Genomic DNA, 13,808 nt, shown 5'->3' with positions numbered 1-13,808 from the left:
TCAGGTTCACACGGCTTGAATCTGGGTAAGAAATAGAACAAAAACGAACAGTGGATACCTTCAGTGGTCAACGCAATTGATTGCTGGTCAAAAACTGTTGTTCACTGGCTCAAAGGCTGGGGCAACGCGACTAGAGGGTTAGCTAAAATGCGGAGCTAAACTACATAAAAGAAATCTAAGTTCTGAGATTTAATTTTTTAGTCAAACAGCACCGAGCCGATGCCTACGTAATGAAGTCTCCACGAAACTTTATTATTTTTCACTGGGTAACCCTTCACAAGTTCGTTCGTTTTATTTTCAATAATTGACATTGTCGTTCTAGTCAAAATTTTTGTACAACACGTGATTTGTACTATAAAATTTTTGTTCGGAGTAGAATTCATAAAAATTTATTGTGAAATTGTAAATTTTCGATCTCTACATTAACTAAACTTCCGAATCTCTCTCGTGTGCTCCAGAACTACACTTCTCTCTGAGCCATGCAACAGAAAGCGTCTTGCAGCAAAACCGCCTTGGGGGACATACAGCTTTGCGCCAATTTTGCCGTGAGCAAAGCCATCAACGAAGCAATCGCATGGATAGTGTCCGATCCCGCAGAGCAGTTCCTCTACAAATATCCACGGGAGTGCGAGGTACAAGCGAACAATCGTTTAAAGCTCATACCCGTTGACACCGAAAGCGCTTCCACTTCGGCGAAGGAGCGACAAAGCAGCATACGCGCTGTTACCGAAACTAATGCTAATAAGCGCATTGATTGGTTTCGCATTGACGAGTTCTCGCTGCATCAGCTGGTGCAGCTGGTCTACGATTACTTGAGCATGTGGCGCCTCACGCCTAACACACAGTATCAGGTGCATCTGGAAAAGGATGCGGTGAGCGAGCAGCCACAGGGCTGCACATATTGTCTGAGTGCGTACTTTTCACGTCACTTGCAACCCGAACTGGAGCAGCGCAGACCGCTGGCGATGACCAAAGTGAACTTTAAGGTGCACGTATCGCGTTTGCTGCCTCAATTCTACCCGATCATGATGACATATCGCTTTGAGAATTCGAATGCGGACTATTATGCGCTTGGCAGTCGACGCTTGCGACGTCTGGATTTTCAGCGTTTCTTTATAGATATGGCTCTGGAGACGAAGCTGGGCTTTTATGCGCAGATCTTAAAAACGCTCGCATACGGCTACGTGCAGAAGAAGGGCCGAAGCGCAGATAAACATAAGGAAGAGTGGGAGAAGTGTAAGGAATTGAAATCGGCAGTCACCACCTTATGCATTTGCGCGGCTAAAGACAGTGAAAGCAGATTGGCTGAGAGCAGCAACGGGTTAGAGACCGGAACTGAAAGGCAGCGGAAGAGTGATAATGAAACTCTGGCTTCTGGGTCTGGCTTCGAACTATGACTACAGCTAGTATGGAGTGAAAATGAATGGTTATAGGGTGAACTGACTAGGATTTGGCAGGGGCCGAAGAGACGAACAAGACGCATGAGGTATACTCTAAACAAGTTAAGATTTCATATGCATGACATAGAATGGAGGTCAAAAGAGACATGTCTTAACGAAAAATGAAATTTAAATCCAAATAAAACCAAAAACGATTTCAAAACTTTTCAAGCAATCATAATCACTCTTCTGTTATATTTTAGCACCAATACGTTAGTTCGATATTTTCGCTGTTCTCTATTTCCATGGTTTAAGCAAAATCCTGGCTATTATAGCATATATACCCTACACGTCGAGACTTTTGTTATACCCTTTTTAATCTTAGATCTGTCACTTCATCTGGCATAGAAACGAGCTTCGATTTTCTTCTCTTCCACCACTGAAGCTGGTAGTACATGGAGTTTGAAAAGCAATATATCTTCTTTTCAAGTCCTCCAGGGAAGTTGTGCTTTGAAAATTAGTGCTGATTATAGAATTTCTATAAAATTTAACATTCAAAATTAAAATATTACGTCTCTTTGTGCCGCAAGGTAGCAATGACCGAACCTCGAACCACAAAAAGCTGGGAACAGAATCTATAAAAAGCCTTTCGGTTTAGGGTCACATACTCGCACACACAATTGAACTCGTGAAGTGATTTGCGTATGGTTTTCGCTTTGTATTTGCGCCAACTGTTGCTGCCAGCAACCAGCAACCAGCTACTAAAAAATGCACCAAATGGCCTTTTGAATATGAAAGGAATAGGAGTGAGTAGCAAGTGGAGTTCAGGAGAAAAATTGCAAACAAAAACTACTAAAAATGCAATGCGAGCAACAAAATAGAGTAATATAAAATTCAGCAACGTCACCGAAAGGCGAGCGCCAAAGCAGTCAAAGCAGCCATCGAGGCAGCTATGGTGACCATCGCCATAGATACGGCCACAGCTCTGAGGCTTGCTGGCCACACGTCGCCGCCACTAAAGCAACGTTTTAGCCGTCGCTCAACGATATTCTAATGGTCAAATCGGCCACTGAAGCGCACTTGCTTGGGCTCGTAAATATGCGCGTGAGTGCACTTAAAAAACTAGAACTTGGGATTTCTGTGAAAAAAAAAAATAATACAAATAGAAATGGAAGTAGAAAAGGAAGCAAAAGCGTGTTGGAAGAGTATGTTATTGCTAAAAAATTAATGTTATGGGAAAATGATGCGAGGTGAAGAGCAGCATACATACATGGAAAATGAAGTGCGAAAAGATATTTGAAAAGTAAAGAAAACGAGTTGAACGCGATGCCAACATTTAGCCAAGACACACATTTGTGGATTTCTATTGAACTTTTAGTCAAGACGCACACCGCTAGATTTATGCCATGCTTACATTTTTCTCTGAGCAGTTAAGAGGTTTCATGATCATAAAAGTTTGGTGGGAAGAGAAATTTATAAGATATTTAGCTTAATTGTTAAACTGATTTCATTATGATTTTAAGAAAGTAGAAAAGGCTCCAACAACAGTCTGAAAATGGCCTATATGTTTTAAAAACGCATTTGGAAGATATGTTTAATAACAAATAATAAAGAAATGCAGATTTGTTAAAAAAATTTGGTTCCAATCACACTTTTTCTCAACTGCTGAAATTCAAAGAGTTTAAAATTGCGCTATAGATATCTTTGAGACTTCAAGATGTGACAAATATGTACATGAACTCCTCACTGCATTTACCCATGACTCAAACCACCAACTCACTTACACTCACTCGTGTTGCAACCACATTCTAAGCATATTTAAAAGCGTTCAGTACTAAGTGTGATGTGTGGTGATTTTAGAAATTTCACGCAGTTGTTATTGTCAATAGACATGTGTCCCTTCATTTATTTATAGATACTTCTTCCTAATGCTTCTCTTTAACTGATTGCTGTCTGCGCTAAGCACTGAATTAAATTTAAGCTGATCATAAAAGTGATTTTTATAACGCCATAAAAAATGCTAACTGCGCGATGCGAGCAAAAATCCCATGTCACAGCTCTAGCAGGGAGGAGAAGAAAAACAACAAAAAAAAAAACAAAATACATGCGAAAAGGTACGCAAAATAACAATAAATGAGGTAAAATTGCTTGTAGAAGTCATTGGAAATTATATGAGCCACAACGGTAATGCTTTCCTTCGCGGAATGCCAAAAAAATTACGTAAAGTCGTACAGGTGTTCGAATATTTATGCGTCTGTGCACTTACCTTTTTAAAGCGCGTAGAGACAGTGTATGCAATGTAGAGAATCTGCGAAAGAAGAAAAAAAGTAGAATTAATGAACATGGTACTTCTGCTTGGTGATAAGATTGGGGCATTTGTGGAATACATTTACTTATATTAAAACGAAATGTCAAAAAGTTCTCTCTTCTCTTATTTTCAATCCATTGCGGCATTGCTTAAAAATAAAGCAATAATTGATGTAATTGGTTTAAGGAAAGAAAGGTCTTATCACATCTGATTCATACTTAAGTTCTAAAAGAAGGATCTATGTGAGAATTTTCTGTCTGTATCCGCAAAAGCAGGGAGCTCTTTAGGTATAGCTAGGTATAGGGAGGATGGAACTGAACCCAAAGTGGGTGCTTTCTCAGATGTGCAAGGAGTATGAACAAACGACCTAAGGAGTTAAAATATTACGCATGTATATGTACAAAAGTAACACCCGAGAGTACGAAAGCTTTAGGTGAGCCTAGTGCTACTGAACTAATGTTGAAGATCTAAGCTTCTATTCTGAAGTGGATGGAAGCCATAGCTGTAGGCGAGGTTATGTTAAACTGGTAGACAATAAGCCACGCATAGACCAGTCTTGGTCCTCAGCGAGGAGTTCAGTTCCTAGGTCCAAGAAAAGTAGTCATCCTTTAGGATGACTGCCCTTGACGCGGCTTTTAACATACTCTGCGGCTTCATTATCGATACCTCCTCCAGTGTTTCATACCAAGGGGAACGCAGATGCTTACAGCGTAGTCTTGCCAATGCGGGAAAAGTGTTGCTCCACTGTTTCCCTGGTCTTCTGTCTCGATCTGTCAGTCCCATTCTGCGGGCGTGTGCCGTCACCAAACAGTGACCAGTTAGTATTCCGATCATTTTCCTACAGTCCCTTTTATAGAGGGGCAAAAACAGGGCGCATAGCTTCTCCCCGGGTTTAGGGAGTTTTGAATATACATTCCTTGACAATTACGGCCAGAACGTCACATGCATGCAATTTTCTCATTCCACAAAAATAGGTCTTTGCTAGTGCTTTCCCCCGCTGTAATGAGTTTAAATGGTTGCCAAGTGCTTAGCAGAGGATTAGCGATGCAAAAAAATGCAATGAAAGCACACTGTATGTAATTAGATACTTCTTGCACAAAGCCGCACATGCACACGCATTCTCAGATATTGTCATATGTGTGTGTGTGTGCAGTAGATGTAAATGCGCTTAGAGCGCGCTTGATTAAGATTGAATGCCTCAAAGAGAAAATCGCGCGCAATTAAACCAAAATGAACTGATTGACTGGCGGCTAAAAGCGTACACGCTTACAATAGTCGGTATGTAATAATTGCAGCGCTACGCCACTTATGCGCCGATGTGTATGCGTGTGTGTGAGTTAACCCATTGATGGCTTGACTCATTCACACTCACTTAACTCATTGATTGCCAGCGCACGTCGTCGCCAAAGACAAGTGAGCATTTAATTTCACGTTTTCGCTGCGAACGCAAATGGCGAATGTGTGCATGCGAGAAGACGGGGATCCCTACGTGCGGGCTCACATACCGACAAATCGACGTATAGGGAGCACGTGCGAAGCTGAACGAGAAATCTAAGCTTAATTATTAATGCTGAACTTTAATTTAAATTCAAACAACGCAAATCGCATTCAATTTCTCAATCCTTTCACGACGTACGCACACACACACACACGCTCGCGGGCATGCAGGCACTCGCCTATCGCATATGCCCGTTGGCATGTATTAGTTTGCCATTAAATTTGCAATTTCGAAATTGCAATGCCGAAGCAGTGGTGCATTTGATAAATAAATAAATAAATGAATGAGTCTGTGTGGCTTAGCAAATGGCATCAGAAATAGAAGTAAATAAGATTGACTAAAGCCAATGCAATGCATGCGTGTATGCGAATAGGCACGTATGTGTGCGTGCGTCTGTGAACTGCTTGCTGGGTGTAAAATCCTTTTTATTTATTTATAACGGTGCTTTGAAAATCGTAGAAATTGAAAGGATACGCACGTGCGAATGGCGACGTGCCACAAGTAGTTGTACCGTTATATAGCCTAGCGCTGCTGTTGCGGCTCTTTCCAGCATCCAGCTTGCCTTTCTTGAGGTGTGCTATGTATGATTTACGCATACCTAAGTGGTGCTGCGCCTAAATATATGCCTTCAAGTGCTGTTGGCGTAGACTTTTTAATGAACCTAGTTTTTGAAATTAACCTACGTGATGTTACAAATATTGTGTGATTAAATTTTTAAAGTTCGAAGACTTATGTGAGCGAAAAAAATCATTCATAAAGAAATAATTACTTTTCTAAGGCATAAATAATGGGTAGTCGAAAAAGTATTTTCGTATTTTGTCAATAGATTAATGGACGGAATGACTCGGCAAAAACTGGGAGAGCTTGGCTGGGAAGTTTTGATGCATCCACCATATAGCCCTGACCTTAATGGAGGAATGGAAGCCTGTGAAAATTACTTGTCGCAGGTTTGCGCAGAGAAACCAGAAAAGTTTTACACTGATAGAACAATGACTCTAGCGGAAAAATGGCAAAAAATGGTCGACCAAAATGGTACATATTTGCATATTTGGTTCATTAAAGTTCAGTTTGATTGGATATACGAAAAGACTTTTTCGACTATCAAAAACTATAAGTTTTGATTACGTTAGGAGGTGTTAATCAAAGACTTTGACAACAAAAATACATCATTAATCATTTCAGAACACAACGATTGTGTCTTACACCAAAATCAGCCCTGAAAAATGAATTAAAATATTTTGCAATTTCTTCTAGAAGTGAAATATTCATGAGTAGCGTAATTGTTGCGTAAGCATTTAATTACTAACTGCCGCCTAAAAGTATGTTAACCCCAAAAGTGCTTCAAACAAAGTCAGCGCGCTCTCACACGAAGTATTATGCAAACAACCGTTGTGCGGCAGTGAGTGAAGCATACATTTAGGATCAGCATTTTAACGGGCATAGTGGAAATTTCGTTTTTGACATTGCGGTTTGCGGTGATGCTTTATGCGCGCGTGTGGCTGCGTATGTGTGGGTGTGTGATTGCATAAAAGTTAAATTAAACTAGAGCTCATCTATAGCCAGCGCTGTATGTATTACAGGCATATAACTATTTATGGCGAAAATTTTAATTAGAAATTAAATGACGCTCATTATGAAAACAACAGCAAAGCAGTTGACATACTCATTTCAGCATTTCGTCAGCGAAAATTGCAGCTATAAATATATGAAGGAAGAACCTTCTTGTTTCATAGCGAATAGATTCTTCACAAGTGGCGCTCACTTACTCACAAATGATTTTTCGCACTGTCTTCCGCTCTCCGACTCGTTTATTTCTATTTCGCTATTCTACAAGCTTTTTTCCTTCGCTCAGCACCATAACTCCAAAGGCTAAGCAGCGTGAAAAGTGCATGCAAAGTGACAGCTCCGAATCAGCATATGAATAAATTTAGAGAATCGCACTACTGTGCGCAAGTTGATGGGCGAATGAGTGAGTCTCGAAAGGTTGGTGGAAAAGTTTTCACATTTCGAAAACTAAATTCCAGTTTTGTGGTAAAATTTACGGTGTTACTTTAGTGTGTGCAGAGTTGCCATACCGCTGGTTGTAAAAAGTTAAAGGCGCAGTAAAATTAAATGCTGTTAATCAAGAAATTACTACATAAACTGAGAGCCTGGGCGAAATATCACGCATTGGCGGGAGGTTTCCAGCAATGAGGTCCCAGTATGAGCTGCTGATGTGAGTTAGTGTGGTGTAACGAATATCTGGATGAAAAGAAGACAAGTATACTCAATTGTGTCCATGTGCTGGGAGGTTCTTCGATCATCATGCAAAGTTAGATAACTCGTTGAGCCGCTGACTTTGTTTTTTCCAATTAGTTACTTCCGAGTTTCCTGTTCTCTTTGCAAATATATCACGGTCTCCGTATAGAAAAGAACCCAGTGAGTTTCCTGAGAATTCTGGATTCTTCTTCGAGGCGACAGTACCCTTTTGGTACAGTTCTACAACGCTTACAGTGGTTGTCCGCCGCTCATTTGATACTTTTCTACCAGTCGCCAACAACATACTACATTTTTACTGTTTACTTTTAGTATCTAAACACCGTTTGTCGTAGTTGCTCGTTTATATGGTTTGTTGTATAACTGGGTATTTGTTTATGGCATAAAGCAGCTTGCAACTATTTTTCCATGTGTGCTTCGAGTGTAAAAAAGTTGGGCATATAAAAACCGGAAGCACACCAAAATCTAAACACGCTATAAGCTTTCATAGCCGTTAACTTTTATTGGTTATTCTAAGGCTTTAGGCCGAAGCTCCATTCACACCACACTCGCAATGCTTCAGCGAGGTTTTGCTACGATTTTGCTACGTTTTTATTTGCCCCAGAGTTTTCACTTTTTCCTTGTTGCTGCAATAGGAATGCACATATGAATATACAAGCGATATGTGCGAAAAAATAAAAGCTACGTTTAATATCGGTGGAGTTTTGATTTAGAATTTTTTGCGAAAATATTCATAAAATTTGTGGTTTACTAGTGGAGGGGAGAAACTGAAAGCAGCATGAGTGGAATACCATTTACAGAAAAAAGCGGAGATGTAAAAATGAGGATAGATGATACGTTAGGAGAGAAAGACATTTGTAGAGTCAGAGACAGAAAGAAGGAGCAAAGATAGAGTAACATGGAGAGAGTAACTGTTCCAAAGATAAAGCTAGAGATAGATAGTAGGTTAGGAGAGAGATATAGTTAGAGGCAGAGGGAGAGAGATGTATTGGTAGAAAAAATTACAACAGAGTGGGAGAGTGAGAGAACTACGGATACGGATAAAATTATAGATCAGCAAAGATTGAAAGCAAAATAGTACTGTGAAAGATAAATAGAAATAGTTACTGGCGTAGACACCGCTGACGCTGTTATAGCCGAGTTAAAAGCGGTGCGCCAGTAGTTTCTTCTCTTCGCTATTTGGCGCCAATTCTAGTGCAGCCATTCTCCACCTTATTTCTACGACGGACTGGAGTTCTTCCTTTTCCTCTGCTTCCATCGTCGAATACTGAATCGATTTCATTCAAAGATGTGGTGTTGTCAACCATCTGAATAGGATGATCTAGCCAACGTAGGCGCTATATATGGATTTGCTAAACTATCGACTGCGGTTGTTGGTGTTGTAGCGGCAGAAATCTGCCGAGTTGACAGTCGTTGGCCGGATAAAAAAACCGGGTCTGTTCCAGTTACGTAGACCCGACTGTCTGGAAACGAAAAATGCCTAAAGGACTATAATTCTTCTGCAAAACCTTTATCTTGAACAGTCCTAACTACGACTAATCAAAGGTTGCCAATGTCCATGCCTCTGCACCATGTATCAGGACGGGAATGTGGGAGATACAGAATGAACGACAAATAATGATGAGTTGCTAGCATGACACATTATAAATGGAGACTGAACAGAATGACCAATTTGGAAGGTAACAATACGATAAATCATGCGTAAAATATATCCCCACATCGTTCTCACAAACATATAAAGATCTGCGCTAGTTTTCATAGAAAACTTGATTTGAAAATTCCTTAAGCCAAGTTAACCATTTAACACCGCCACAGCGACTAACTTCCGAAGCCCTGTGCACATGCAATGCAACCACAAAACTTTGCTGCCAAAAGAACATGCTGCACTTGCAACACCCGCTCTACAGACTCACTCTCTCTCAGTTCGCATTCCAACCTAGCGAACACACGCCACATTCCCGAAGTAGAGTGTATAAATGCATCATGCTCTTGAGCTGCCCATATGACTTACAGTTAGTTAGTTGATAGCATTCTTAAACCTTTCAACCACAAATCTGTCAAAATTTCCCAATTTGAAAGTTTTCACTGTGCGCCCGCAGTGACAATGCCCGGTTTACTTCTAATAGATCCCCAAACGCATGCACTGAGCTGAGGATTTAAGTCAATACCGAGACATATACGCACGCTCACTTACTCAAAAGTGCATTCCCACACACACACCACACATCTGCCCAAACGTACCGTTAGTTGGCGTGCGGTTGGCTGTCACTTCAGCCAGCATTGGCAGCGCGTGCAGGACCATTTGACCACAAACCAAACTTTCGACAATTTACGACTACGAAGTTGGCGCAGAAAATGCCATTGGAGTAAAGTTTAGCTGAAAGTTGCGCAAACTTGATTTGGCTAAGAACGTCTGTTGTTGGTAAACAAGCATTGGATCATACGAGTATCCACAAACAAACATATGTACGGCATACATACCTATAATATTAGTGACAACTCACGTGATATTTGATTATTTTGAATGTCACAGAGCTTTGTGACTTCCAAGCAAAATTTATTTATTTGCTTTTGAGGAGCTGCACAACGCATAGGCGCTGTTGTTGGCAGCAATTCAGATGCTAGCAAGTTTATGGACTAGGAAATAGCTCGTTATAATCGGCAGCATGGCCTACTGAACTCACTACAAATGGCGTAGGGCATAGAAGAGGGAGGATATTAGAGACGAGCTCCAACTATGGCAGTGCTTGGGGGCCAACTAGATAATCGTGCGACCTTGGTATTCCACTTTTGAACTCAGTATCTCATTACTTTATGAAGAGTTAAAGAAAGACGAAGTGATGAGGTAAATTAAGAAATATAATCTAGAATTTGGTATACACACTTACACAGAGACATAATAAATCATATCTGACCAATTTAGATCTGAGCAGAAGATATGAAGTGGCATTAAACCGCATAATAAAAATAACGCAATTAACCCAAAGAGGGTTAATTAGTCTGGTGTAAAAATATGGTATGGCACAACTATTAGCTCTGGAGCTTTAATACGAATTTTTGATTCAACTGGGTAAAATAAAGTGTTGTAATAATAGGAAAGAACACAATAGACCACAAGTTGTGGTGCATTCCTAAAATTTCACGGCCGTTGTCTCAATGTCTGGTAAGCAGCCAACCGTCAGTTAAGTTCCGGTTAATGCAACCAAGACTCCTTCTTTCGTTGCAGTTAACCAGAACTTAACTGACGTGTATACCTTCCCTGAAGTTCTACTACTTTAAGTCCTCATTTTATCACAATATTGGGTAGTCGAAAAAGTCTTTGGTCGATGGTTCGCTCGCTTCCGTTCTGGAAATTTCCATGTGAAGGATGCATCTCGCTCTGGTCAACCTATCGTTGAAAAAGTCGATGAAGTTATAGAAAGGATTGACCAGGACCGTCGCTAAGGAACTTAACATTTTTTATCAAATGGTTTTGAACCTTTTAAAAAAGGCTAGCTACAAAAAGAAGTTCGATGTTTGGGTGCCACATGAATGGCTTTTGAAAAATTTAATGGACCGAATTAACATCTGCGATTCTTTGCTGAAACGAAATGAAATCGAACCATTTCTGGAGACGAAAAGTGGACCAAATACGACAATAATGTGCGAAAACGATCATGGTCCGAGCGTCACTAAGCTCAAAAAATGGTCGCAAAGCTAGGATTGACGCCTCGAAAGGCTATGCTGAGTGTTTGGTGGGATTGGACAGGAATCATCCTCTATGACCTGCTCCAACCTGGTCAAACGATTGATTCTACATTTTACTGTCAACAACTGATGACATTGAAGCAAGCAATCGGCAAGCAGCCAGAACTGATCAACAGAAAGGGCTTCGCTTCCAACAGGACAACGTTAGACCACACACATCTTTGATCACTCGGCAAAAACTGAGAGAGCTTGGCTGGGAAATTTTGATGCATCCACTATATAGTCCTGATCTTACACCATCGGACTACTTTTTGTTTAGGTCAATGCAGAACTTCCTTAATGGAGGAATGAAAATTACTTGTCTCAGGTTTTCGCCGAGAAATCAGAAAAGTTTTACACTGATAGAATAATGTCTCTAGCGGAAAAATGACAAAGAGTGGTCAACCAAAATGGTACATATTTGCATATTTGGTTCATTAAAGTTCATTATAAATATAAAAAAAATAAGTTGAAGTTTGATTAGAAATACGAAAAGACTTTTTCGACTATATATGAAGCTACTACGACTGGAATGTAGACCCACAAATTTTATAACGAAAACTACATTGATGGCGCAAGAATAAATTCTTCAAAAATGTTTGTATGGCATCTTAATGCACGCCACAGTAGGACCATTCGTAAGTGGCAGTTGAAAATTTATTTGGCACTCGAAGTGAGGCAACTGTTTATTTCAGACTCTGTTAACAAGTGTATACACACAAATATACACACATTTTGGGAGCGAAATGTTCATTGTCACTTCTTCTGCGGGACGAGCGAGTGAGAGCGTGTGTGCATGCCTAGTTGGCATATGCATTCGATCACCGTGAGCACGGCTGGCAAGTCGCGCATTGCCGCGCAGACAACTCAATTGGCTCTGAGTCTTGATTTATTCAGGCCAACACTGAAGGCGAACCACCGCAAAGCGCAAAAGTTGATGCTGTTGCGGCAATGCAGCGGCGGATAGACATAAATACCGTCGCACAAGCTAACGAAGTCGCACAGACACACATACAAATAAACAGGTTGGCAGAAGAACTGTGTGCGTTGATATGCGTGTGCATGGCGAATAATATAATAAATGGCAACACCAACGTAGTAATCTTGCCACATTGGCATATGACATGTTGTGAACAGTCGTCAGCGTACACGCACACACACACAGGCCGGCAGGAACAGTTATGAGTCGGCTACGTAGCGCATTCAGACATCGCCAAAGGCGAGAATCCGAATTGATTTTCTGCCGGTTGCGGCTGAGTGCTCTTGCCGCACTGCACGCCGAGCTACAGAGCAGTCAATCGCCGGCCTTACCCCATCCGTCTTGAATTGGCGGGCAGCGCGTTTGGTGGAAAATTGCATTTCTTGCAAATCGAGCGAGCGAGCATAATTAAATTTTTTGCAACATTGCTGCCAGCGCCACAGGCCAAAAAGCGGCGCAGAGCTGGGTTATGCCGAGCGGAGCGGAGCTGAGCTGAGTAGACGTTGATGGCAAAGATGATGACGAACATAGGTGCGCTGGCGTCGGAAATGTGGGCGTCGCTATGCTGCTGTCGCTGCTGAGCGGCTTGCTGGTGTGTCTGTTGGTGTGCCTGATGAGTCTGTTGATGGCGACGTCAACCGCAGCTGTGTATGCGTTGCTGTGGCAGCCGTTGTCAGGATGTGGAGCCACGTTCGACATTCACACGTAATTATCACACTTCCTGCACTTGCAGCCTTCGCCCACTCATCCACACAAACACACACACATACACTTGAACTCTTTCACTCAAGGCGCACGCCGCACTGCCTGCTTCAGCAGCCTACGCATTTATTTCACATATTGCTACTTCATTCCTCTCGACATCGATTTTCTCCATCTCCCATCACCTCATCATAATTATCTGCTTCATCGTCGCTCTCTTCAACGCCTTTTGAATTTCTTGCTGACGTCATCGTTGTTGTTGCCAACGCTGCGGTTTGTTTTTGTTGTACTCTTGTGGCTTTTTGCTTGCTTGGTGCTGCTGTTGTTGTTATTTTTATTGGTTCTGCTTTCGTCCGTCATTGACTGTTTGTTTGCATTATTTCTGTCTCCTCCTGTGGCCATTTAAAGTTCACTTATTGGCAATTTAAGTTGGTGCTTGCCAGTTTTACGCTCATCAAAGCGTATGCATGATGTCGTATAGGGTTGCCAGATGCTTTTCTGCAGCCTTACTAGTGAGGTTGGGAAATATTTGCGAAATGCGTTCGTTAGGCTTAGGATGGGAAAGTATAAGGAAATGAGTCAGACATATGTAAGTCATGAAACTATCATAAGAGACACTTGGTTTGTTCAATTTTACTTCTATCAATTAAAAGTGGATAAAAGCTAGTTAAAATGATGACTGGAAATTGATGTAATGAGACCAGGTCACAGCAACTCTCTGAGTACTGAAATAAAGTCACTCAAGATTGGAATATACCAAACTGACCAGATTTTACTAAGAGATGGGTTCCTTGTAACAACTTAGGTAGACTACATGGTTGCCATCAAGACTGCGGTAGATATACTGCTCCGAAGTGTAGTCTCCTTCAGTGAGGTGTGCTTCCACTCTGACTGTGAGATCTGTGCGAGATCACCGTGCCGTGCGAGATCAATCTGCCTATTGTTGGGGTTCTGACTGGA

The 13,808-nt window shown here is 41.3% G+C and overlaps 2 protein-coding genes across 2 annotated transcripts in view; one reads left to right on the top strand and one right to left on the bottom strand.

Annotated features, from left to right (window-relative positions):
• The first annotated feature begins 348 nt into the window (after positions 1 to 348).
• LOC120773354 lies at positions 349 to 1,605 on the top strand. Its single transcript, XM_040102175.1, has one exon. The coding sequence runs from the start codon at positions 480 to 482 to the stop codon at positions 1,395 to 1,397; it is 918 nt and encodes a 305-aa protein (XP_039958109.1). The 5' UTR covers positions 349 to 479; the 3' UTR covers positions 1,398 to 1,605.
• Positions 1,606 to 3,645: 2,040 nt separating this feature from the next.
• Positions 3,646 to 13,808, bottom strand: part of LOC120773352 — a 188,920-nt gene continuing 178,757 nt past the window's right edge. Inside the window, exon 10 of the mRNA XM_040102172.1 lies at positions 3,646 to 3,687. The gene's annotated coding sequence lies outside the window, so the exon portion shown is untranslated. The remainder of the gene's footprint in view (positions 3,688 to 13,808) is intronic.

This window comes from Bactrocera tryoni, chromosome 4, assembly GCF_016617805.1.
Source record: "Bactrocera tryoni isolate S06 chromosome 4, CSIRO_BtryS06_freeze2, whole genome shotgun sequence".
Taxonomy (NCBI): domain Eukaryota; kingdom Metazoa; phylum Arthropoda; class Insecta; order Diptera; family Tephritidae; genus Bactrocera; species Bactrocera tryoni.
Note: the sequence above shows the minus strand (reverse complement) of the source record. Positions and strands in the feature narration are given on the sequence as shown.

Excerpts from the sequence above, each read along its gene's own strand:
- LOC120773354 (XM_040102175.1), top strand. The coding sequence starts at position 480 with ATGCAACAGAAAGCGTCTTGCAGCAAAACCGCCTTGGGGGACATACAG.